Source organism: Strix uralensis, chromosome 17 (genome assembly GCF_047716275.1).
Source record: "Strix uralensis isolate ZFMK-TIS-50842 chromosome 17, bStrUra1, whole genome shotgun sequence".
Taxonomy (NCBI): domain Eukaryota; kingdom Metazoa; phylum Chordata; class Aves; order Strigiformes; family Strigidae; genus Strix; species Strix uralensis.
Window position 1 is genome coordinate 14438740 of NC_133988.1, and position 24823 is coordinate 14463562.

The window sequence follows — 24823 nt, forward strand, 5'->3', positions numbered from 1 at the left end:
CGCTGGGTTTTGTGGCTGCTCTGTTCATGCAGACTACTTGGAAACTTTTAACCTTTAATTTCAGATGTGTTCTTTTTAATATTCAGCTTTATCCCCAGCATCAGCAAAAGGATTAGAGGCTAGTTTGTCTTTCCCTCTGAACTCATCAGCGACTTCAGTGTGCATATTAGTTCTTTTAATGGCTTCTTTATTAGTTCATTATTGCATAACCTCCAGGCATGGCAGGACTTGAAACATTAATTTTCCAGCCAAAGTTCAGCTGACAGACTTCACCTGGTCCCCTTGAAGTCAGCATGTGAATAAAGAGAACTAGCTTGCTTTGCACTGCAGCATCGCTTACAAAGCAGGAGGAAGGGAGTCAAGTTTTCCTCTCCCCAGACATTAAAGGAGTAATAGGAATAGAAACTCTGAAGAAACAGTACAATATCCTGGAATATTTAAGGAGGAAAGGGGCGGAGTGTGTGCATGCTTTGGTGTGATGTTACTTTTTTTTTCTTTTTCTTTTTTTCCCCTTTTCCCTTTTGTTGCTTCAAGCTAGTATTTGGCTGCCCAGTGAACTATAACAAGATTTAATAGCTCCAGTGTTAGCTATATTGCATTTGGACTGATTCCATCCTTCTGTTGTAATAAACGTCTGCTTTACAATAAGCTCTTAAATTTTATAAGTGACGTCAAATTGTATCTAATAATGGAAAAAAGATCAAGTACTGTAAATGCGACTTGTTCGCTCTGTGTCTGTCTTATCAAGCAGTGTTTTATCTTCAGCCTGTTGCAGTGCTATCTGCATTTGAGATATCTTTTGAGTTTGCCCCGAGGTTTACACCTGAGGGAAATTGTTTTCCACGCGTGCTTGCATTTTCCTCTTCCTCTTCCCCCCTGCTTCCTTTTTCCCTGATCGTGTTGTAGGCTGTGGCCAGACCCAGCGGAGGCAGGCACAGGGAGCTCCCCCAGCTCAGCTGCCAACCTTGGCCATACTCGGCGCTGGCAGGACTGTTTTGTGGTTTTGCAATGTGAGGAAATGCTCATTAGCCGCTGATTCACTGTCAGATGTGATCTAAGCTCAGTCGTGAAACTTGGATGTGTAAGCATCTGCATAAAAAATTTTCTATTTGAAAAAGATGTAACAGATTAGATGTACGATTAAGATGTATGATTACAAAGAACATTACTTACTGACATAGTAGCCTTTAAGCAGTGAGCGTGTGAACTGTGCACTTTTAAGGAGCTTTAACTTTTGATTACTTTCTTTTTTCCCCAAGGCCTAATGAGTTTTTAAATCCGCTTAGCTGTCAGTCAGCAGGAACAACCCACACTACGAAAACTGAAAACGGCTGATTTTTGAAAAGCTCATTCTGTCTCTTTAGTTTATCACACACGCACGTGTGTGTGAGAGAGAGAATTTTGAGCGTAGTGTTGAGTGTTACAGCAAATAATGGTAGCCCCAAAGCTACTAAATAGAAATGTTGGGGTTTTTTAACCTTTTGATGTGAACGTTGCTTGAAACAGTTCCACTGGAGAGATTACTTTGGTGGGGTTGGGAGAAGAGTGGAGAGAAGGGAATGGTGAAATACAAGCGCTCGATATTCGTCTGCTTGGAAAAGCCTCATAAATTGCCTTTTCCTTTTGACCTTTACATCGTGGTAGTCATTCATGTGATCTGAGGAGACAGTTGTGCTCCAGCCGACATTACGCTAAGTGTCATGCATTCACAGAACTCGAAGTTCCTCTCTGTCCTGTGGTGCTTCCTGATGAGACGGCAGTGGGACGTGGGCAGGACAATTACGAAGCCGTGCTGGTCCGCGTGACGGATCACAGGCTGCGTGTGCTCAGCCCTTGCCAAGGGTCAGGTAGTCAAGGCTGGCGAGCAAGGACTGAGGGGGTTCGACAACGATGTTTTGCAGATGCTGATGGAAATCTTCTCCTTCGAGGCAGGAGCACCATGGACAAACGGGATTAGAGTGACAGACAAAGGGAATGACCTTTGCAGCAATGACATTCTGGATAGATAAAGCTGAGCAAGGCTGCTTTTGGGCCAGGAGGGAGAGTGCTGCATTAATCAAGGTGTGAATGTTGAGGCTGCCTTCAAAAAATGCTGAGTTAGGTCCTAGGAATCTGTTTCACATTTATGCTGCTTCTTCTAACGGCATAAATAAATCCAAGAGCAATATGTATTCAGTGCTTTCAGTCGTGGGAGGGCACTGTATCCTCCTTCAGGGAACTATGCAGGAGAGAGAAGGTAGCCAGGCTGCTAAGCCTGGTGTGGCTTCCCAAAGTCCAAGTGTTTGATGCACTTGGGACCAATGCTAACATCTCTTTGATATCGCTTTCTTCAAGGAGGCATCTTCTTCGAGGATAAAGGAGATGTAGAGAACCTAAAGAAAGTCTTTAGGGAGGTAGGTGAGGTCTCCAGGTAATGCCTTTGCTCATCCTCTTGCCATTAAATGTTTGGCTTGATTTTCTTACAGTTGTTTTTGTCAATTATCTTTCACTTCTCATTTATGTGAAAATATTGCAAGGAGAATTGTTCAGTAGCTGAGTCAAGGGTATTGATCTTTAGCTCACAAGTGTGATCTTTCATAGGAGAAATTTTCCTCAACTTCAAAAGGCAGCACAGCCCTGAACAGACAGTGGTTGATTAGAACGTGAGACCTGGGGCTGGTACCTGCCTCTGCTACTGGCTGCTCTGCAACCCTCTGTGATGGGTTTTTCTTTCCTAGGGTGAGTCTTTTAACATTATCATAGTGTAAAATGAACCTCCTGTGTGAGGCTAGAAAAAGCTCATAATAGCTGCTCTCTGAGTCTAGGGCTCTTCCTTCCCTGTTGAAAATGGGAAATAGCAGCCCTGGCATGCGGTGGGTTGTTGCTGCCATGGCGTAGTTCATTCCAGTCCTAAAAACCCTGTGCTCAGCAGCCTGGATACAGAAAACATGAGCTGGTCAAAAATTAATTGTTGAGGTGACAGCTAGAACAGCACAGCTGGGAACAGGGCAGTAACAGCCCTTTTGTAGCCTGAACCCACTGGTGTGAGTAGTTCTCCTGCACTGGACCCAACCGACATGTTGAGGAGCCAGGATTTTTGCTGTAATACTCAGTTTCCGTACCCTTCAGGGCCAGCCTGTGAAGCCTGGCCAGGATTTGGCCTCCAGGACTCCAGTAGCACAGTTTAAACACCCTTCATGCACTAACTCTTATTCCTTAATTACAAGCTGTCAGTTGTCATCAGTCCTCTGCTACCTCGTTTAGTGACAGGGCAGCTGGTCCTGATGCTCCTGAAGTGACAACCCCACATGCCAAGTTCATGGGCTAAATGGAGACATTTTGCTGGGTCTCTCAATCGTTCAGCTTCTGCAGATCCCGATAGTCCCCCTTAGTTTAAAGAAAGGGCAGTTCCTTAAAAAGTTTGTTATTGTTGCAAGGGAAACTGTTAAAATCAGAAGTAAATGCAGCTCACTGTGCATTAGCCTTCAGACAGCCTGAAGCAGTAGCTCAGAGGTGGACCTGACTCATCGCAGCAGGATATTGACTCTGGAGCGTAATTATGATGCTTTGAGAACATGATTTTAAAATAATTGAGGTATAAAATTATGCGCCTGGCTTTCACAGTTACTAGAGCTCTGTGTATAAATTGAATAACGGCCTGTACAAATGTGCCACTTGGCTAGAGCAGAAATAGCAGTGAGTCTGGAAATGTCCTGCGTCACCATTGTTTTCCTCTCGCTGAGAGAAGCCGGCTGCAAACTGAGTTTTGCAAACAGCCTTGGGCTGCCACTGGTCCCGGTTGTGCGGCTGCAGTGGTTTGGCAAACCCATAGAAAGTCCAGCTTGGTGCTCAGTGGCTGGACAGCCGAAATCCAGCCTGTCATCAAATCGCTGGCTGCTTGATAGTCCCGGCACGTTGAGCATCTCCATTCAACCACCTCTGGCTGCGTGCGGGCAAGTGCCAGGGACACAGCTGGTGTTTTGACACCCGTTTTCCAAAGCTGTGTCATGGCTCCCTTGCTTCCAGAAGGGCTTTCTCTTCTCTCCGTGGCAGCCTGCAGACAAACTTCTGTGTTTTGTTTGAACAATACAGTAAGCAGTCTTGGTGAGCTTTGATTCTCTATGAAGTCCCAAGACTTTGGAAGGAGGCTGCTGTCCTCAGTGCGTTGTCAGAAAGCACAATTTTGTCACCTCTGTCCCACCTGGCATGGTGTTCCCCAAGATCTGAATCTGGCGAAAACCCATGTTTATTTTTGATGGTTTGCCATTTGAGCTCCACTGTTCTTAGAAGGGTTAGGGCAGGTTATTTGCAGCTCAAAGGCAGCCCAAGCTGCAGACTTACCTTGATAATTTTTTCTTTAACTAGTCTAACTTTAAAAAAAAAAAAGCAAACTAGTCAGGTTTGTTCTCTTTGTGCTTCCTTCAGGGTCAGGCTGCTGATCCCAGGTGCCTTTTCTTGCTGGCCCCCTCAGTTTGAGGTTGCAATTTGGTTCCTGCTATTGCTCAGTGTGTTTCAGGAGTTGTTTTCTACCCAGCTTTTGGGGACTGGTTGCAGTAGCTGGAGTGGGCAGCTGCCGGAGGAGTTTTTGGGAGCATCACCTTTCCAACGGGCACATCATCAGGACCTGCTGCTGCCTGGAGACCCGCAGGCTGAGCCAAAACACTGCTTTTGAACCTTGACCGCAGAGAAGTAGAAACCTGAAGGGGAACTTTGCAGCCAAACCTCAGCTCTTGCAAAAGCCAAGCAGGAACTTGGACCAGGAGCTGCTGCTGTGGCCAGACATGCTCCACACCCCAGGCGCTTCGAGGCCGCTGCTGGTGGCTGCTGCTGTGCCTGCTTGGGGCTGAAATGGTTGGGTTTTTTAGTCTGTAATAAAATAAACCCTCTTGTGTCTTGGCCATCTGAATTATTACCTGCCTGGCACTTCATTATAAACACATTTTTTCCATCTTGGTACTGGTTTCCTGCCATTTTATTGCTTTTAAGGTTCTATTTTTTGTTTTATTCATCTCTTCCAATCGATAGAAATATCCTGATTTTAGCAAGCAGCAGACGTGACTGATGTCCTTATGGTGGGAGCAGAATCGCTTTCAGAGCATTTGGGGAATGGGGGGGAGGGGGTGAGCTTTTAAATCTGATTTTCAAAGATTTCTAAAGCATAACAAACTGCTCCAGACATGCAGCTGAGTCTCCCACTCCAAGAGTTGGTATGGTAGCATTATACCAATGCAGATCTGGAGCCAGTGTTTGAGATCCATCCTCTGGTGGTTACTGTTGTTCTTTGCCATGACACTAATTAAAAACCACCTACTGAGATTATCTCCACCTGTTCTGGAGGATTAGTTTGATGGAGGAAATCCTACATGTGCATGTGGATGCACACACTCTGCGCATAGGCGTGGCAGTTGGGAAGGACAGTCTTCCCAGAATTATTCTCTACAGGGTTTGCCATGGCAAGTTGTTTGGGGTTTGGTTTTTTTTTTCATGTTGTTCTCCCCCTGCCCTGGTTGCTCTGACAGCAATAAAATGAAACAGAGAATTTAATTTGAAAATAAATTGTTTAGATGATGCAGCACCAGACGGATAGTTATTCCAGAAGGGTCAGTCCAGAATGAATTGGCTTTACTGCCAAATTAGAAATACAGCAATCAAACGAAAGCAAACTGACAGCACAGTGGCACGGGGGCGTGTGTGCAGGTCAAGCAAACCCTTCGGCTGGGATGTGGTGAGCAGTGCGCTTGTGTAAACTCGGCAGTGGGTCAGCTGTGGTGCAAGATGGAGATGTGGTGGCCTTTGAGTGCTACGCAGATTAAAACTCAGTAGACCTGGATTATAAACACTGAATTTTGTCCCTGGTTGCTCTGTGACCATGGGCATGTGTTTTAACTTCTCTAAACCTTGTAAAAGGTTGGTGAAGTGCTGTGCAAATACCGAGTAGTGCTGAGACCTGTTGATAGTGGTGTGATTTCCTGGTTCCCAGACCATGGTTTAATCCACTAAGTAAATTGGTTGTTTTTATTCTGGTCTGGTCCTGTTTCCACCCCCCCACCCCCCGCCCCCAACGTAGGGTTTGGGGTTGTTTTCACTCCAGCAGCTGAAGACTTCCAATAAGCAGGCACAGCAGAAAGGTTGATTTTGGTGATGAGAAGGAAGGAGGCAAGTGCTTTGTGTGCTTTGTGTGCTGGGAGAGTGGTCATCAGATCCTGCTGAGGCTGATTTGGCCTGATAGCAGACAGCTTCACCTCTTGTGTCCTCTCTTCAATCTTGTGAACCTCTTGTGCCCTCCTCGCCAATCTTTTTTTATTTTTCTCCCCCCCTCTTCCATACATGATTTTATTGTCTTTATCCACAGTCCATAGGGAGTCTTAAGCATATTTGAAAAGCTACTGCTTTAAGCCTTGGTGTAGTAGATGCTGTATTCCCTGTATTCTTAAGTAATAATTCCATTAAATTGCCTCGAGAGGTGGGGTATGATGGGATTTTTTTTATGTTGCAGTTTATCTTTGGCTGTATTCTTACGCAGCAGGAGTGTAAAAATGAGTCTGGCATCGACATCAGTGGCAGGAGGATTTTGCCTGTAGACTGCTTTGGAGTTGAAAGAGAAGGGATCCTACAAGACAGTAATACAGAGTAAAGCAGGGAAGAAAAGTACATTTCTGCTGTCTTTATTGTTAGAATCCAAATGACTTTCTTCATCATAGTGTTACGGAGGGCCAAGGAAGTCTAATTATTGCTTTTTCTTGCTGCTGAATGAATGCGAGAGGATAAAACCTGATACCTTTGAGTGGATGCATCTCTGGTGTGTTGCTGACATTGGAGAGATACTTTATTGTCTGGCAACAGAAGGTCTGCCTATTCATTTTGAGCTTTTGTCACATCTCTTCCGTGGAGATGCTATTGCATATGAAAGTCTGATTGATATGGTGGCAAAGGTCAGGAGGGTAATAGCTTTGATGGTATCCCCTGAAGCAAATAAACATTCTTCTATAAGATTCTGTTCAATTTGATACCAAGGGTCTGGTAGTACTCTGGGGGATTCTTCTCTCAGCTATTAAGCTTACAGCTATTACAAAAATTAATGTTTGTCTGGGTGTTTTTTTTTTTCTAATACGATGTTCTGCAGTGAGAATGGAAAATAACTGCTTTTCTCTTTTTTTTCTTTCTCTCACTCTGTTTCAGGGATCCTCAATGCGTTTGCTTGCCATCGTTTAAGGACGCTTTACTAAAAGCTTCTGGATTGTATTTCTGAGCGGACAAAAGATTTTTGTATTCAAAATGCTCATAAAGGAATATCGTATTCCTCTCCCGATGAGTGTGGAAGAATATCGAATTGCACAGCTCTACATGATACAGGTCAGTAATGTTTCAGCCCACACGGATGAGTGCAAGCTAACACAGGCCTTCATGTGGAAGAGTGGAGTGTTGTTGGAGAATCAGATGTTTTACATTTGAGGTTTGCTGTATGCTTATAAGGAAGCAGTGGAGGAAAAGTAATAAAAAGTTCAGTTTCTGACTTGCCTCTGCTTGTCCTTAAATTAGAGAACTTCTGTTTTGACCTACCTGGGGAAACAGTGGCTCATGGATAGGCTATTCCTATGGAAAGAGGCACTGAGCTGAAGTGTGTGGGTCCCTACCTGGAAGTGATTAAACTGTAGGGCTTAAGCAGCCACTGCTTCCCAGTTGGGCTGTGGTTACTGGTTGTGCCAGTTCCAGCTGCAAACCAAAGGCTCGTGCTCTTTTGTTGGGAAGAAACAGTCTAGAATAAATTTGAGAGGGTAAATCAAAGGCATAACTTTGAATTTTGGGGGGGAAATCTAGATGTAATATTTCTTATGTACCACTATGAAACAGATACTAATCAGTTTAGGCATAAAACTTAGATTATTTTTAATAGGCTTCTGAACACTGATGGGAATTTTTGTTGAATTCCCTGTCTTCAATAAAGCAGTTAATTAAAATGTTGGTTTTTTGTAACTCAAATCCTCTGTGCCCATATTCTCCCAGTGTTTGAAATCCAACCAGGAGCATTTTTAAAAGGAAATGAGTCTGAAGTGTTATTTTATTGTGCCATACTTTAAATAAAATTTAATTTTGCTCATCCAGCAAAACACACATCTAGTACTGAGTTTGCAGTAGAACTCTGCTTTCTGTGGCAGGATGAAGCAATGCTAGAGAAATCTGCTTTGGAATAAAACCTAAAATGAATTAAGGAAAAAAAAAAAAAACCAACACCACCAAAACCCCAAAATGAAAGCAAAAGCACAACTCCCCCATTTCTCCTCTGACCATCTAACTGTGTTCCTTGAAGGACTCATGCACTTGGACTTGGCTTAAAACAGTGTATGTGTGTATTTTCCAGTAATAAGTCTAATTCCTTTTTCTGACACAAATGTATAATCTTTGTGTGTTTAACCTAAATGTTAGTGTAAATGAGTATACATTTTTCTTAGGTGGCTTCATTTTTGTGTATCTTTTCCTGACACTGTAGCTGCTTTGAATATTGTAATTATTTTGTTACAACTTTTTCTTCCAAATTTGGCTCAGCTGTTTTGAATAAAGAGCTGGTTGATGGCAGCAGTGTGTTAGCTATGCAGAACTTGTCAGTGAGCAGCAGAGCGTACAGGAGAATGATCTGATGAAGAAGGAGGAGCCCACCTGATTTAATGGAGGATGAATCATTATCTGGGGAGTGTCTGTGGTGGCCTCCTGCAAGATGTGGAGGACTTGGTTAGGGGAACGAATTTGCTGTTCACTTTCAGAAGTTAAAATACTTTTATTTCATTAATGCAGAACACTGAATTCCACTCTGTTCACTGGACAGTGATTTTGGCTGTATCTTAATGTCAAAGGACATGATAAAACATTGGGGCTTCATGCAAGGGGAAGTTCACTGGCCCAGGAAACTACTTAGGAAATTACACCTCCAAACTGCCACCCAGCCCTGCTTCAGACCTGCTCTAATTTTCTAGGGCATTGATATGCAGCAAAGTAAGGTTTCCTCTTAGATCAGGTGCAGTAGTTGGTGTCACATCAGGTGTCTGATCTCTGTCCACTTACCTGGGAGTAAGCTGGAAACACTGCGTGTAGCCCAAGATCCCAGTGAGCTAGAGAAGTGCGTGCCAAGCAAGTGACTTTACTGTGTTATGTGTACTACACGAGGAAAAGTTAGCTGTGCTTTATATTGAAGATACTAGTCTCAGCTCAAATTTGAAAAAATGGAATAATAAACCCAGAAAACCCACTTAGGGTAGAATGCGGAGTTTATATTCTGTTTCTTAGTGTTTGGTAACGATCTGCTTCAACTCTTCCTGAAATTTGTGGAAAGATTCCTGGCCGTCTTCGATGGGAGCTTTTCCTAGACTATGATATCAAATGTCCTTTTTCTTCAGTTTGATTTAAAAGTGGAGGTTTTATCTTTGAAACAGGCACTGGGAAGAGAGCAGTGGGGAGCATGACTTCCGTTCTTTTCAGAGAATGAGAAAGTGCTTCATGTCTGTCTTTCTATTTTTCCTCTGAAATGCATAAGGAGGCCACAGGAGAAGCAAGTTCTGTATGTTGAACCCCCTTAGGAGAACAAGCTGTATAAAGCAGCAGTGTAGAGGCATTTCTTAGAAATCTTTGGCTGAAACGTAGAACAGAATGATTTAAAGTAGTTCCCGGGGAGAGGAGCAATTCTTAAAAGCAAAAGGTTCATTTCAAAGACATTTGTTGTGTACAGTATGGTGTCATTACTGCTGGAGACACCAGTCAGCTTGGTCCCGTAAGAAGCAGTTTTCCAACAGTGTAAGAGAAGATGTCACAACTATTCCTCAAGGGTTTTAGAGAGATTTAAGCATGTACTTGAAGTTGATCACTCATTTAACTTCACCCTCATGAGTGAAGATCCCCCTTAAACTCCAAACCAGTTGGTATAAAGTTGCTCTCTTAAGAGCAATCAAATAATTTTCCTAGATTTTATCATCCTCCAAATGAAAGTTTTTCCAAAGGGACTTTCTCACCTGAGGTGTGAAGCAACTGGCTCATGCAGTTGCTCTGGGAACCCTTCCTGTGGAAGTAGTGCCTCAAACCCATGTGGGCAGGGGTGTTCAGACTCAAGCTCTAGTACTGTGGTCGCTTTTCAAAGATGTTTTCATGGAGGTTTTCCCTTTGCAGTGGAAGGTCCTTTCATGGGAGAACAAACCCCCCTTCTTAGAAATCTTAACAAAAATTTCCATCAGATTTGATGTAAGCAGCGTCACGCCCAAGCAGCAAAGGATCTTTCCATTAAACTGGTACAGGCTGTACTCATTTACTGTTTACTGGATGGGAGAATTAAAATTGTGCACTATATAATCCAGCATCCCTGTTGGTTCTCTGCGCCACTAGGCAGGTGAGACATGCAATAAATCATTGTGTGCGTGCCCATGTTGCTCTGTAATTCCTCTTAAAGTTCTGCAGGCTGGTGTATAAAGCTGTGAAAACTGAGGTGACTGGCCTGCTGATTTGCTTTTTAATTTTTTTTTTTTTTTAAATTGAGGGTGAAGGAAGGGGGGGCAATGAGTCTCTTAAGTGTTGCTTTCTGATAGCTTCTGAAATATTATCTACAGAGACCGTGGTTTCAGTACTTTAAGTAGCACTTAAATTCTTCCATAAATAAGTTAATTTTACATTACAGCGAAGGGCTTAATGTACCCTTGACTTGCTTGAAGCCTAGCAGATCAGAACTGAATTGTTTTTCTCTATTAAATTTTAGACTACCAATATCCATATTTTCAGGGGAAACCTCTCACGCAGTGTTGTCAGTGTCTTCAGGTTGGGAGCCCTTGCTGCAGTAGCTGCAGAGCAGTTAGGTCTTAGCTTTTCCATATGCATGAGGGTGTTTTTGCATCATTGCTGAGCTTTTGTCTCTTGCTATACCAATTAAAACATACTAATTTTTATATCTGAGCTTGGAACCAGTGATTTTTCTTTCCTTCTGTGACCTGGTTTTATTCTGGTGCATAAAACAGGCAAAATATTTCAAAACTGTGAAATCATTCTCTGTACCTGTTTTCTAGACAATAGTTTTGTAGTGTAACTTTTTCCTAAAATCTGTACACACATTTAAAAACCTGTCCAGCTTCCAAGGGTGAGAGATCTCTAGATAAACTCAACCTTGAGAGTTGCCCATAGGACTGGGAGAGCTGCAGCTTGATCTGGGAAAGCTGCAGGTTTCTATCCTAACATAAGCAGAAAACAACTAGAGGTGAGCGCTGAAATGAGCTTCATGAAGCACAAACTGTTTAAGGAGGGGACATCTGTAAGCATCTCTAGGGATTTCTTTCTTCCTGCAGAAATGCTGAACCGAGGACTGTCCTGGATGTCTCCTCTAACTCTGCACATCACGTCAAGGGCACGTGCAATATTTCTGTCTCTGCGAGGACTTTGAAGCCTGTTGGGCGCAAAGACTAGAACCATTCTGTTTTATACGTTAGCTAGATCTTATTAAAGGGTCTCTTAATTCTTCCTCTTCTAAGTGTCCTTCATATTTGTGTCTCAACAGCTATCCTTTCCTGTGACATTTTCTTCCTTTTCTTGTGTGTTTAGGGAACCTACCTTTTTGTATGGCTCCCCCTCACCGCAGAAACAACACACACTTTAATGTTAAGTCTCTATCTCATAAAAGCTTGTATTCCAACATCTGAATGCGTTTGTCAGAAAGATCAGTATGTTATTAACCAAAGGTCAGTCCATTTATCATTTTAATACCATTCATTACTGCAGTTCCATATGCCATGAGATTCCGAGAGACCGTTGCCCTTCTGACCCTTACATAAGACGAGAGAATTCCTCTTGTTATTAAATCTTATTTTTATATCAGGGTGCATAGCTTACTTTCTCTGCTGTAAATAAGCCCAGTCCTTGTTTTCTCCGTGCAGTTTTCTCTGAGTACTTGTGACCTTCCTCCAAAGATAGTGTACTTTAAAAATATTTTTCTGGACCTGGTCATTGTCTTCTGAGGGTGAGGCTTATTTTAAGATGCTGCGTCATCCTTATAAGCTAATAGCATTAATACTTTGTCATTCAGCACTTCGAAGGTCCATGACTGGGGAAGGACTCTGGCCCCTGTTTGAGGCAGTCTGTTAAAGATGACCCATCTGCTCAGCACTGTCTGTTGAACTAGGGCAGGATCCTGGGAATCAAAGGCACTTCTCATCTTTTAACATGAGCCTCTCTTCTGTAGTCCCTCAGGGCTTTGCATTTATTGCCTTCCCTGAAATATCAGAGTGTGTTTCCAAGCATCTGTAGTGTGCTGTACTTACCTGTCATGACTGCTGATGGAATACCCTGAGTCACTTCCCTTCTTTCCAAAGGATAACGATTTGTCCGTCATCTCAGTCTCCAGACCCCTGCGCTGTTCTGTTTTCTCCTTCGTTTGTGTGTAGCTCTCAGGTAGCACCTCTGAGAATAGACTTAAAAAATGTGCTTGGTGGTGGTGATTCTTGAGGCTGTGTCCTCATATCTGGGTGCAAAAGTCATGTCCCTTAAACTGTTAGCTACACTTGGCAATTGCCAGCAGGCTCAGCAGATGGTGAAAGATTGATTGAGTGGGGGAAAACAAACTAACCCTTCATCTCTGGACACTGAAGAACTGGATGGCTGATTATTTTTGTTTCGTTTGCAGATGCCTTGGCCATCTGGACAGATAGACATACATGCTTTAATTTTAAAAGCAGGTGACACTGCTGACAGTTCCAGAGACCCTGGAAGATTCACAAGTCTAAAAGCAAAAGCCTGGTTTGAAGCTTTTCCACCAATTTCTATGCTGCAGCATTAAAAACCTGTGACTTCTATGTTCTCTCTTCTTCCTCTGGTTTTCATAACCTTTTCTGTGTGATCATGAGGGCTTGCATCCTTCTGAAAGAGGAGAGTAAGGCACTCATAGCTGCTTAGCCTTGAGAACAAGGGCGGTACAGGTACGTTCAGTGCTACCAGACTTGCCGTGTAATTTGCACAGGTAACAGTGACAGCCATACAGGTTATCGTTTTGAGAAAACATACAGAAATAGCAAACATCTTTGCATTTACTGTTTTTCTTGTTTTGTAGTCCTTATCATGGAACAGTTCTTAAACTGGCTGTTATTCCATACCTGGTGAAAAAAAGATTGATTTTAGAGTAGTGAACTATGTTGCCTTGACAGTTCTCATGCGCTCTCTAACAAGTCTGAGTGAAGCTGAGATAAGGTTGTAACACAAAAATTTTTTTTAAACTTCAGATTTGTACTGGTTTTAATGCAACACTGATAAGCCTACTGAGCTTGTGGCTGTCAAAAATCCTTTTTCTGTCTTTATTTTTTTTTTATTCTTATGAAAGAAGATTTCTGACGTGTGGACAAAATCTTGGTTCTTGACCCAGATTAGGTTCTCACTTTTTCAAATACCTGAAGGCAAGTAATGAATTAAGTATTGGGAAAACTGTGGGGATTTCATTAAGCCAGTCCTCCAGTATTTTAGCATACAGCCTATTGTTAGTGAATAATTGCACTGGGTTCCTAAAATCTGAGGGATGTAGTCAGAGGATGAGAATTGATCCAAAACACCCTGAGTTGAAATTTCATCTCTGACTCACAATAAATAATGAGCAACTTGCTTTACCTCCCATTAAACTAGGGATAGTAGTTCTTACAGACGGTGTCTGTGAAACAGTTAATACAGTGAAAAATCCATTTAAAGACAGGGAAGGAAATACTCAAGGTAAGATGAAATACTAAGTAGTAGACATTTTGAAAGATGGAGCACACGGAGTAAACAAGTTTGAGGTATCTCGATAATAAAGTGATTCCTAATTCCTGTGCCTCTGGCACATCCAGCCCTGGCTCCGTAGGAGTGTGACTGGGTGTCTTTGTAAGGCAAAGTGATTAATGAGTGGCCATGAGAACAGTTCTCTTAATGCTGTAAATTATTTATAGTCCTACACAATTGATTGGCCCCAAAATATCCTGGTTTTGTACAAACAGCTTCGTTAATATCTAGACCTGATTCTAAATAATGCAGTGCATACAGCGTTTGTACAAAGTGATGCTGCGCGTATTTCTGCTCTGTCTTGTGAGAGTCTGATGCTGACAACCTGTCCTGCCTTTAACTTTTAGGGGTTTTTTTAGGAATGTGTTTTACACTACAAGGGGAGCAGCGAAGAATGATGGTGCTGCAGATGCGGTGCAGGTAACCTGCACCTGCTTGGGTGAGACTGGTCCCTTCTTCAGGGCCTTCTGTGTGCTCAGCTTTCCCTGCTTCTGCTGGCTGGCAGTCTCGCAGGGTTTGGGGCTGGAAACCCAGAGTGAGGAGGGTCTTGCAGCCTGGGTGCAGTGCGAAGGGCTGTGACCCCCACCTCAGACAGCTCTCAGGAGGGTGAAGGGGTGTTAGGAACAGACCCGGTATCTCCTGGATGCTGACAGACCTCCTGTCAGACAGCAAACCTACGTGTGCTTTTCTCTGCCAGGAAGACCCTTCATGGGTGATATCTTCTTTCTCCTTGTGTATTTAATATCTCCTCGGAGGCAGGATTACACAGTGATTGAAGCACGGGACGAAAGGCCAGCAATTTCTGTGTGATAATTCAAATTCTTGCTTGGTAAACTTAAGGGAAGAGCCCTATAATATCCCTGCTACAGGCAGGGAGGTGATAAGATGGCAGCTCCCTGCAAAGCTGGGAAGGACCCAAAGGGGAACCCTCCTGGAAATTGTGCAGCATTAGGTTGGGAAGACAGATGCCAACTACTTTATGGTTACTCTCAAAATGATCTACCTAATAAGCTGGTGTGTTTGGATATCCTCAGTGAAACCAGACTACCTCGAGGAGGAAGGGCAAAAAGTACTTGGCTGGCCTGATGGCTCTGAGCATAACTCCCAGCTGCAGAGGACAGCTCCACTGCTGCTGAGACCAAGTCACTGCTGTGATTTCTGATCTGCCAGGAGGATGCATCGCTTCCAAACCCAGTGTTGGGCAGGGATGTGAAGGTGGTTCGTTGATCTGTAAAGCGAGTGGAGCTGGAGGAGACTGTGCTCATGGTCAGCAAAGTCTTAGGTCTCTGTGAAATGTCTCCATGTTGACAGAGCTGTCCTCTTTGGCCTTCTGATACAGCAGCCTGGAAAGTGGCAGTCTTTTCATGACATTACGACTACGTTTCTGTCAGGATGAGGAGTCTTCTCATTTCCCTCCACACACACGCTTTACAATTCTCTCTCTTATTTTAGGGCTCCTTTTGTTTGTTTTTGGCTGGATGGTAGGAACACTTAAGGCCAGGTTTTATGTTCAGCTGGTGAAGCACCAGTGTTAGGGAAAGGGGAATGGTATGGCTAGGTGGAATGGAGCACTGCACATTGCCCAGCCATTGATCAAACCTAGAAGGAGGATGTTTAAAACAGCTGCTCTTTTGCCTTTATTAATAAAGCCATTGATGAGGAACAGATTTCTTTCCCTTCTCCCCAGGGTGTCAGGTCATTCCTATGTGTACAGTGCAATGAGGCTCGGAGTCAAAGTGCTATTGTAAAGCCTCATGTTCTGATCATTATCTTGTTGACTCAAACTAACCTTCCTTTGCTAAATAAGTATTGAGACTGGCCCTTCATGTGTTATTTTTCTTTAACGGCATTAATTGGATTAAAATAATTGTCATGCGTGAAGGATGCATGTTAGAGCGCAAAGGGCACATGGAAGCCTCAGTTGTGGGCACCATGGTTACTGGTGACATCACTTGGGCTGTTAACAGCAATGATTTGAGTGCAGCGCTGAAGCCTGAATGAAGATGGCCTAAACTAAACCCAGTGGTTTGCTGATGCAGTCCCATTGCCATGGAAACAGATGTTGGAGTTTAAAGTTACGCGTATTCATAGTGTGGTGCACATGGTGTAAACAAAACGTGGTCCTGTGGTGTCCACAACTTCTGAAAAGGCAGGAATAGTGTTACTAGAGAGAGTGCAAAATCCCATTGCAGTTGGACTTGGTTTCCCATTAAGGTGGTGCCAATTTAACTGTGTGCAGTGAGATGTAGTAAGCCTTTGAGTAACGAGAACAAAACTCACAAGTCCCTTACTGTCCTCCAGCAATTTTGTTGTTGAAGGACTGTCAGTCTGACTTGACATGGATTGTTTCTGATTTGTACCTTACAAAGTGCAGGCTCAAAAGCACTATTAAAACCTATCCCTGGGGTAACAGGTTTCCTAGCTTCTGCCTACCTTTAATATTGTCTTTCCAATGTAACCATTAAGACTGTGCTCAACTCCTGCAAAACAGGAGTAGAGAAGCTTCTCTGTCTTGTTTGAAGACTGTTTTGCTCTATTTTGGTAAAGGTCCCTACTCAAGCCCAATAAAGAAGACTGACACATCACGGTTAGGATGCTGAAATGAGGCTTGAAAGATCTGGGTACTAGGCATAGCCCTGCCACCAGTTCTGTGTCTTCATGTTACTTTCTCCCTCTTCAAAATGGTGCTCTCTTGTTGATTCCATCATCATTAATGTGAGAGGACTTGGCTATTCTGACCGTGGCACAAAAGCCTTAGACAGCAAGAAGTTGTGCGTGCTGTTCTACTTCAGCACTCTACTGCATTAATAACAGTAAGGGTGATTTTTATTTTTAATTTAATTCATGTAACTTCCTGTTCGCTCTTAGAACATGTTATGCACTGATAAAATTATGTTGGTTTTGTTCTGATCAGTTCTTCTTGTCTTCTGTAAGAGTGGAATAGTACCGTCTCCTCTGCTCCCTTCTTTCACACTGAGAAAAGCTTTTTGCTCAGGTATCACCCCGATTATGGTGATATTATTTTAACTGAGTGTTTCAGGTCTTTGACACGCACATTTTGAAAAGGAAAAAACAACAAAAAACAGCTTGGGAAGTGTGACTCTACTTTGCTTTTAGTGTAAACCCACATTTTATTTTCATAGTCAAAAGACCTGATTTTTGATTACCTGCAGTAAGTACTGCCCATGAGTCGTGCCTGGTCTATCACATATCTGTATCAGCAGGCAGAAAGTTGTCAGTGGTGAAAGCAGATTGCTCGTAATGAATTAGATGTCAGTTCAAATGCTCAGAAAGAAGTGGTTAACAGAACACAGAGCTGAGTCATACCGCAGCAAGAGACAGCTGAAGATAGAACGGATACACCCATGTGCGTGCACATCAGCACCGTACATGTTATCCATGTACAGAAATCCTGTGCTGGGAAAATATGTTAAGAATAAACCATGCATTCGTTTCAGGACCTTTTGGTATTTTCCAGTATCTCTATCACTGGCTTTCTGGTTTTAGGTGCTGTTTAATTCTGGCTTGCAGCAGCTATGGCTGAAACTGTGCATCTGTTGTCATGCTGGTTTATTTGTGGTGTTTGAATGCCAGTTATCGCCACAATAAGCCCAGATCCATGGCTGAGGCTAACAGGCTGCATTGCTTATAACCTCTCCCAGCACTTCTGTAAAAGGCTATCACGTGCAACGCACCAGTTGCGGTCTAACTTGTACCTTCTTAGTACATGCAGCTTCTGCTCTTGCACAGTGCCTGCGGGCAGGAGATGATGATGGCTTGTAGGCAGCTGCCTGGAGCACATCAAGGAAGGCAGTTAGTTATGGGAAGAAGGCAACATTTTGGAAAATCAATTAGCAGAGTGAAATGTCTGTCAGCTAAAATAATGTCCAACTGGAGATTGTTGGGAATATTTTTCCCTTACTGTATGGAAGAGATTGAAGAGTGATATACTCCTCTCCCAGCCTAGATTTTGTTACTCAACCGTTTATATCTTAGGTACCTTTGTACTTCCTTTCTAAAACTGCACAGAAAAAAATAAAAAAATAGGTTTGATTATTGAAAGCAGGTCTTAAAAGCTATCTAATGATGGCAGGAGTCATCCCTCCCAAGCAGCTACAGGCATTTTTGTTGTCTGGTGGATTGCATGAGCCAGTTTAGGTTTTCTCTCATTCCCAAAGGATAAGTCTGTTCCTGGGGACTTAATTGGCGTTTGTGGTAGCCTTAGTATCCAAAACAATGAAAAAATAGTAATTGGCCATAGACAATGTTTTCTCAGCCTGCCTTGCCGCAACAGTATGAGCAAGTATGTTAGCAGGATCCTCTGGGGATATTTGCTGTCATGTTCTTGTTCAGTGGTTACATAGATGCCTTTGCTGTCATCATTAACTGAAGCCATCAACCAGCTGTAAACTTCTATCCATATCTGTGTCTAAATGGGATAAAAAAATCCCAAAACTTCAGTGTTATTTTAATGGATTCTCCCTGAAGAATTTGTCTGGACTATCAAAATACCCTGTTGCCACATGGGAGCTGAAGGGGAAAAAACAAAAAATCTTCTGGTTATTGTTTCCAGACAATGATTTGTGTCTTCACTATTCATGGACAATAGGTCTACCAAGCATAGTGCTGTCAGTCTTCGTAATTTGAATAATTTCAAACCAAAACTCTCACGGGTCATCAGAGTAGGCCACTTGTACTGTGTAAATACATTGCTGTAATGCCCCAAGAAACTTCATCGTGATGCTAAAACATGTCAACCCTTGGTAATCACTGTCTAACTTATTTAGATTGAGGGGTTGTACTGTAAATAATAATCGGGGGTAAACAAGGTAAGATTATAGCTATAATCTATTTTTAAAAGCTAGAACAATGCCTGGATTGCCTATTATCACCATGCAACCTACCCTGTCTTTACTGTTCTCTACAGTACCATGGCAGTGCTCAAAGTAGTAACTTACAATAAAAAAAAAAACACTTTAGGAGAAACTAAACCACTGAGCTATTTGCAGTGCTGCCGAAGGCTTTGCAGAGATTCTCTGTGTACGCACCTGAGCCCACGTGCAGCCTGTGCTTTACGCCGGGGCTGAAACCCAAGGAGAAGGACTCCATTGGTTTAGGATCATAATCTTCTCAGTGTTGTTCCGAGCTATACTGCGTTGGTTGGTGGGGTTGCTTTTTCTTCTAATTCACCAAAAGCAAAACACTACAAGGCAAGTTTACTTTCCACAGCCTGATTTCTGTGTATCTCCAGCTGATACCTTAAGGCACACCTTAGCTGTTTTATCCAGCATTGTGCATTCTTGTTCTGGGAATGCTCTTCTCCCAGCTGTAGTGAGACCCCTCAAGTTGTGGGGGTTTCTGTTGCCATGAACCATAGTTCCTTTACTGAGCTGTACCCCTCTAGAAAAACATACAAGTTGCATTAAGTCCCTGGTCCCACTTGGCTGTGCCAGGTCAAGTTTGAAGGCTTTGCAAGATGTGCTCCCTGTTGTTAGCTGGTAGTGAGGCATGTTTCTGACTGGGAAAGGGGATGGAAGATCTGAGAACTGATCAGCCTGTCTTTGTTAGTGGAAGGCTTTGTTTACAGCCGTTTGTCTCCTGTTGTGAAGGGCAGATGATAAATGGGGTTAGGCTAGCCCGATGTTTAGATGACATTCATGGGAATTATTAATCTATGATTGTTATGGTGAGGTCATGTGCTGTGTCCCATGCTATGCTGCTGTGCCAAGAGATTTATTTTAATAGAAGCCTTTAAGTAACTGGCATTCTTGCTAATCATGGTGCATCTGCTTCTCTAGGTTCCCTGTTATGAGTAATTTAATGCTATTACTTTAGCTAGAAGGGATCTGTGTCACCATCTGTCCTGGAAAGCTATTGATGGGGCTGTGCAGAACATGGAGTGTCATCAGCAGAAGAGGGGGACTTCTAAAGGGATGACTGGATTTCCTGTTGTAATACAATATAAGACGGTTTACTGTGATTACAGCTTAGATAACTTGCATATAAAGGCTTTTAGCTAGTCTTTGATTTTGTTGGGGACCATTCCTCAGATATTTAAGATAGTAGCAGGTAGTAATAACACAGGTAATCTGCTAAAGTCTCTACTTCTCATAGGGGTGTGGCTCTATGAGGCTGAAACCTTCAAGACTGACCCTAAAATGCCTGCCCATCTGCCACTCCCAGCAGACAGATACGCTTTGGAGAGGGCTTGCCAGACAGTTTTCAAGCCAAATGCTTTCCTAATCAATGGTTATTTTTTAATTGTTGTTTACAGACCACTTCCTTATAACAAGCCCTCTCTGTGCTGTAGCTGAGTCACAATAGACTTGAAGAGGCTTTATGGTTGAAAAGCAGATTGCTCTTCACTTCCATAAGTGGTGTACTTTCACAGTGCCACTTATGTGCAGAGTATCATCCTGGTCTCTAAGTGCGCGTGGCTGATGTCTTTATTTTAATTGTCTGAGAAACCTATCTGCTCTTTGTGTTCGTGACTGGTTAGTTATTGTACTGTTCACCTTCTAACCTGACTTTTTCGGTCCTTCCTGACCTCGCTGCGGCTTGTTGCCTTCTTGGCAAGCTAACTGGTAAGTATGAGAGCACACAGGGCTGGGAAGCAGCTTTGTGTGGGTTTATCATGTGGAATTTTTCTTTGATTGTACTGTCCTTCCCAGCAATAAGTTATGTTGTGTTTTGAGTATAAATTGGCCTCACTCAAAAGTCCTGGCTCAGAAAATAGTTTGGGATATAAACTTTGCAGCTCTGATTTTTTTTTTTTTTTTTACTTTTTGTCATCCAGAGGTACAGCTCTTGTTTCACATTGAGCTAAGAAAATGTTCTTGCTGTCCCTTGTCATATCTTATGTAGATAAGTGACAAGCAAGAGGAATGTGTAGGGCCAAAATTTGCTTAAGGCTTGCAAGAGGCTGTGGGCTGGAGTTGGTCAACTGGAAAGGCTGAAGGGGGAAGCATGCCCTCTTCTCAGAATAGGGTTTGCGGTCTCCTGCAGGTGCGTAGAAGTGAATAAAATAACCAGAAATCAGAAGTGGGATGTGAACTGACTTCCACAAAGAAAATTTGGGTTTTTCCCTTCTTTCTTCCCTCGCAGTGTTGGGACCATAACACCATGCCACCCGACACATCTCCCCCGATCAGACAGCTCTGTCTGAGAAGCTGAGTGTTAGCATTACCAGGTCATGTGGAAAAGCTGCTTGTGGAAGTATTCATGTAAAGCAAAAATTGGCCGATCTCGCAGGTTCACCAGGGTTCTAGCTGCAGGATGAAAACCAGGCAGCTCATCTTTATGCAGAGAGATTTTTGTCAAAACTGGCTAAATGGGGGAAAGTGGAGAATGTTAGTGTTAGCTGTATGTGTCTGGGCTATCACAGCTGCTGGGCTTCAAACTAGAAAGGTTTGAGCAGAGGTCCTCCTGAGCCTGGATCAGGCCCCATAGTTATGAAGGAATTGGTGTTTATTTTTGTGAACTGCTTCAAATATAAACCATTTCTTCTTGTGTTGAAAAAAAAAAAAAAAAAAAAAAGCTGGATTCCTCAATTGAAACCTGTGCAGAGACTAAGGATGTTTCATCCCCAAAGACAGGTAATACTGATGAGGGCATGGGTCAGAAGAGTTCTATCTGGGGGCTGAGGGCATAGGCTTGAATCTTTCTCTCAGGGAGAAGTCACGGTTCAGGAGACAATTGGAACCTGGCTTTGCTTTGAATGCTTGTCTTTAGCCTTCTCAGATGGATCAAGTCGAGGAGAAGCCTCCTGCTTTGATCTATCAGGAAACACAACAGAAGAAAACAGGGGTTTGGGAACTGTATTAAGCAAGGGTGACATGGTATTGCTGGGTGGGGTGCCAGGGGCCTTGAATAAAAGGAAACACACCTTGCAGGAGAGCTCTCTGGAGCTGATCTGTTTGATGGGAGCTGAAGTCAGAATCGGCAGCACAGGATCTTGAACCTTCAAACTTATGGTCATGGAAGCAGCTGGTCCCTTGCATGGCGCTCTGAAGGGCTTCAGGAGGTGGAGAGCTATAAGAGGAAGGCAAGGCATAAGGCATATCTCAGTTGTAACTCTGAAAGGAAGAGTATGAAATCGCATTCTGAGAAAGAAAGCCTCGAGGGTGTGTTTATCCATTTTCATATCAACCATGGCTATTAAAACAAAATAAATCTTCAATGTTTTGGTTTTCTAATTCAGTACAAGTGTTTGTAAATCTGGAGACCTAGTTCTGTGTACGTCTGGCTTGGCACAGTCCTAGGAGATGCTGAGTCCACTTGGTGCTGTGGATTTCTTTTGAAATTGAAAAACTCCTAAGTATGTTTTGGTCCCAAATGAGGACTTGCAGAGTTGATTGGAATTGCTGGTAACTGTGCAGTCTAGAATGGAGCTTTAAATGCAGCTGATGTACAATTCTACATGCGATCGCTTGGCATGAAGAGAACCCGTCTTTCATCTGCTTATGATTTCCACGTGCTTCTGCTATATAATAAAAGTCTAGATCTCCATAATTTGTATCAACTGTTTGGAGCAGATGCTGTGCCATTATTCTGTCTGACACATTCGCTATGCCTGCTGGGTTACTGCCTTTTCTGAGACTTTTGAATTAACCAGATTTTTGGGTCATCAAGATTATTTAATGTTATTGTCATAAATATTTGTACAGGACTTGGTCAGTGCTTATATAAGAATGGAAAGACAGTAATTTGTTTTAAGAGGATGTGTGTTTTAATGAACTGCCAGCTAAATGTTAGAAATAAACTGTAAAAAAAGTGCTTTTCTTTTGCAGGACTATTGCAGTTTGTGGGGTGGGAAAAAAATTACTATTTAGATTGTCAGTTATTTATATTTGTCGGTTACAGCTGTTTAAATTTAAAATTGCTTGAGAATTCTTTAAAAAGAGGGCTATTTACTTCTAAATAGCTGTATTGACTTGTCATCCTGTCCTCAAAAGATGACAAGCTGATCTCTTGCATCTTATTAATCATTTTCTGTTAAACCATGTTGTCCTTTGAATTGCTTGTACGCCAGAAATGAGCTGTTATTGTGTTATATTTCACAGTTGATTCTTGTAAAAAATTCCTTTTTTTTTTTTCCCTTAATTTTCAAAGTTTTGTGCTCTCAAATACAAACAAGAAACTCAAAATACTGACAGTATGAATCTGTTGTTTGGAGATGATGAAGGTTATACATCATCCAATCTGCTGAAATGTGTTAGAAATAATAAATATTTGGTTTGCCTCTAAGGTCTTCTTAGAAGCACTGAAATTAGTATTTTTTTTTATTGAAGGAATTTTTGCCAGGTTTCTCAATGAGGAACAATACTACAAATAAGCCAAAATACGGAGGCTGCCAGGGGGTGCTGTGTGCATTCTGGCAAACTTGGGTTGTTCCTTCTAAATATCTTAATTAGCGGAGTATAGTCTCCAAGCCGTTCTTGAAGAATTGCTGCCATGCCAGACCACAAGCAACAAGCCCCCAAATCCTGTGGTTTTAGGTCATAAAATAGCCTTTAGTACTGTGATGTTGCACTGAGTGTGTGTATGATTCTTCATGCTGATACACCACCACAAGAATGTGCCAAGTCGGACAAACTCCCCTTCGCCGTGTCATCTGCTGATGCGAAAGGTTTTTGTGCTGTTAGGTGGCTCACAGCTGGAGCTGGGGTTTAGTGCACTCTCACCAAGAGCGATGTGTAACCTGTTACAGGAACAGGAATGGATGTGTCATTAGGTCTCCATTCAAACTGTCTCTTAATGTCCCAATCCAGATTTTTACAGGGTCCATAATAAATGAAATCTCTGTTCCTGTGCTGGCCAGATGAGTCTCTAAATCTTTCCTTTATAATCTCTCATTTTGGTAATCTTACTGCCAGGGTGCTGCTACAGTTCTGCTGTCTGTATGAAGCTCTGCTCAAAAGGAGTCCTAGAAACCATCCCCAATGTGCTTTGAGACCTTGGTATGTACAATGCACTGGAATGATTATCTGTGATGTATTTTCCCTTTCAGAAAAAAAGCAGAGAGGAGACATGTGGGGAAGGCAGCGGAGTAGAGATCCTGGAGAACAGACCATACATGGATGGACCGGGAGGCAACGGGCAGTATACTCACAAAGTGTACCACATTGGTATGCACATACCCAGCTGGTTTCGGTCAATATTGCCCAAGGCAGCTCTGCGAGTCGAAGAGGAATCATGGAATGCATATCCTTATACCAGGACAAGGTAAAACTTAGCAGAATGTCCAGAGCAGTTTCCCTACTTTAGAGAAAGCATTTGATGATGTCACTCTGTGTAGCATGACATCTCTTCCATCTCCAGTAATACCCGTTAGAGAAACTGGGCTTAAGTCCTGCAATTATTACACAGTGCTTAATCTCAGGAGCACAAGTGTTGCCCGGGCTGTGTATGTCCTTGGGAATTTGTGGCTGGTTGATCTAAACTGTGAGCTGTTCTGTCCGTCAAAGCATGGGAAATCTTGAATGGTTTTTATTTAGTCTATTTTAGTTCTGCTTAGCATTGCAGGTATCTGCTGGCTCAGTGAAGTTATAAATGTACATGGTGATGGGACAGTTGTCATGTTGAACACCCTGAAGTAAGACAGGATTCATTTGTTCTAAGGGGGAAAGTGTGAGGAGAGAAAAATCTTAATAAATAAATAAATTTGGTGCTTCTTTTCTGGGAATTGTCTTACTGTCATGTAGCTAGAAAATAACAAACCTACATCCTGTAGTCTTCACCCTGAGGAGGGAAGAGAGCCAGAGGTTCTGTGGAACCCTCTGGGACCTCCTTGTTTCAGCTGATTTTGTCTGGGAAGACTTCAGATACCCTGGAGTAAATAGCCTTTATGGTAGTTACTCTGGTTTAGAGCATTTGCTTTTTTTCCAGGTTTACAAGTCTGATACTGCTGTCATCTCTCGTCATAAAAAGGCTTCAATGGATATTTTGATTTTTATCAAAAATCTAGAAAAGTTTCTGTTTTAGCTGGTCTCTACAAGTAACATTAGTCTGGGGAAAGGTGGGGAGTCAGCATCTGTGTATGGGCAGTTGCTCGTGACTAAATATTATGGAGCTGTCTGACTTT

At 42.7% G+C, this 24823-nt stretch overlaps 1 protein-coding gene across 13 annotated transcripts in view; it reads left to right on the forward strand.

Annotated features, from left to right (window-relative positions):
* Nucleotides 1-24823, forward strand: part of PITPNM2 (phosphatidylinositol transfer protein membrane associated 2) — a 142001-nt gene that overhangs the window by 62748 nt on the left and 54430 nt on the right. For 12 of the 13 annotated variants that reach the window (XM_074887155.1, XM_074887166.1, XM_074887165.1 and 9 more), the window contains 2 exons: nt 7159-7332; nt 23750-23964. In XM_074887155.1, coding sequence (XP_074743256.1) covers nt 7255-7332; nt 23750-23964 — 293 coding nt within the window. In that variant the 5' untranslated portion in view covers nt 7159-7254. Of the gene's footprint in view, nt 1-7158; nt 7342-23749; nt 23965-24823 lie in introns of those variants that run through there. The other variant, XM_074887164.1, reaches the window with a different exon arrangement.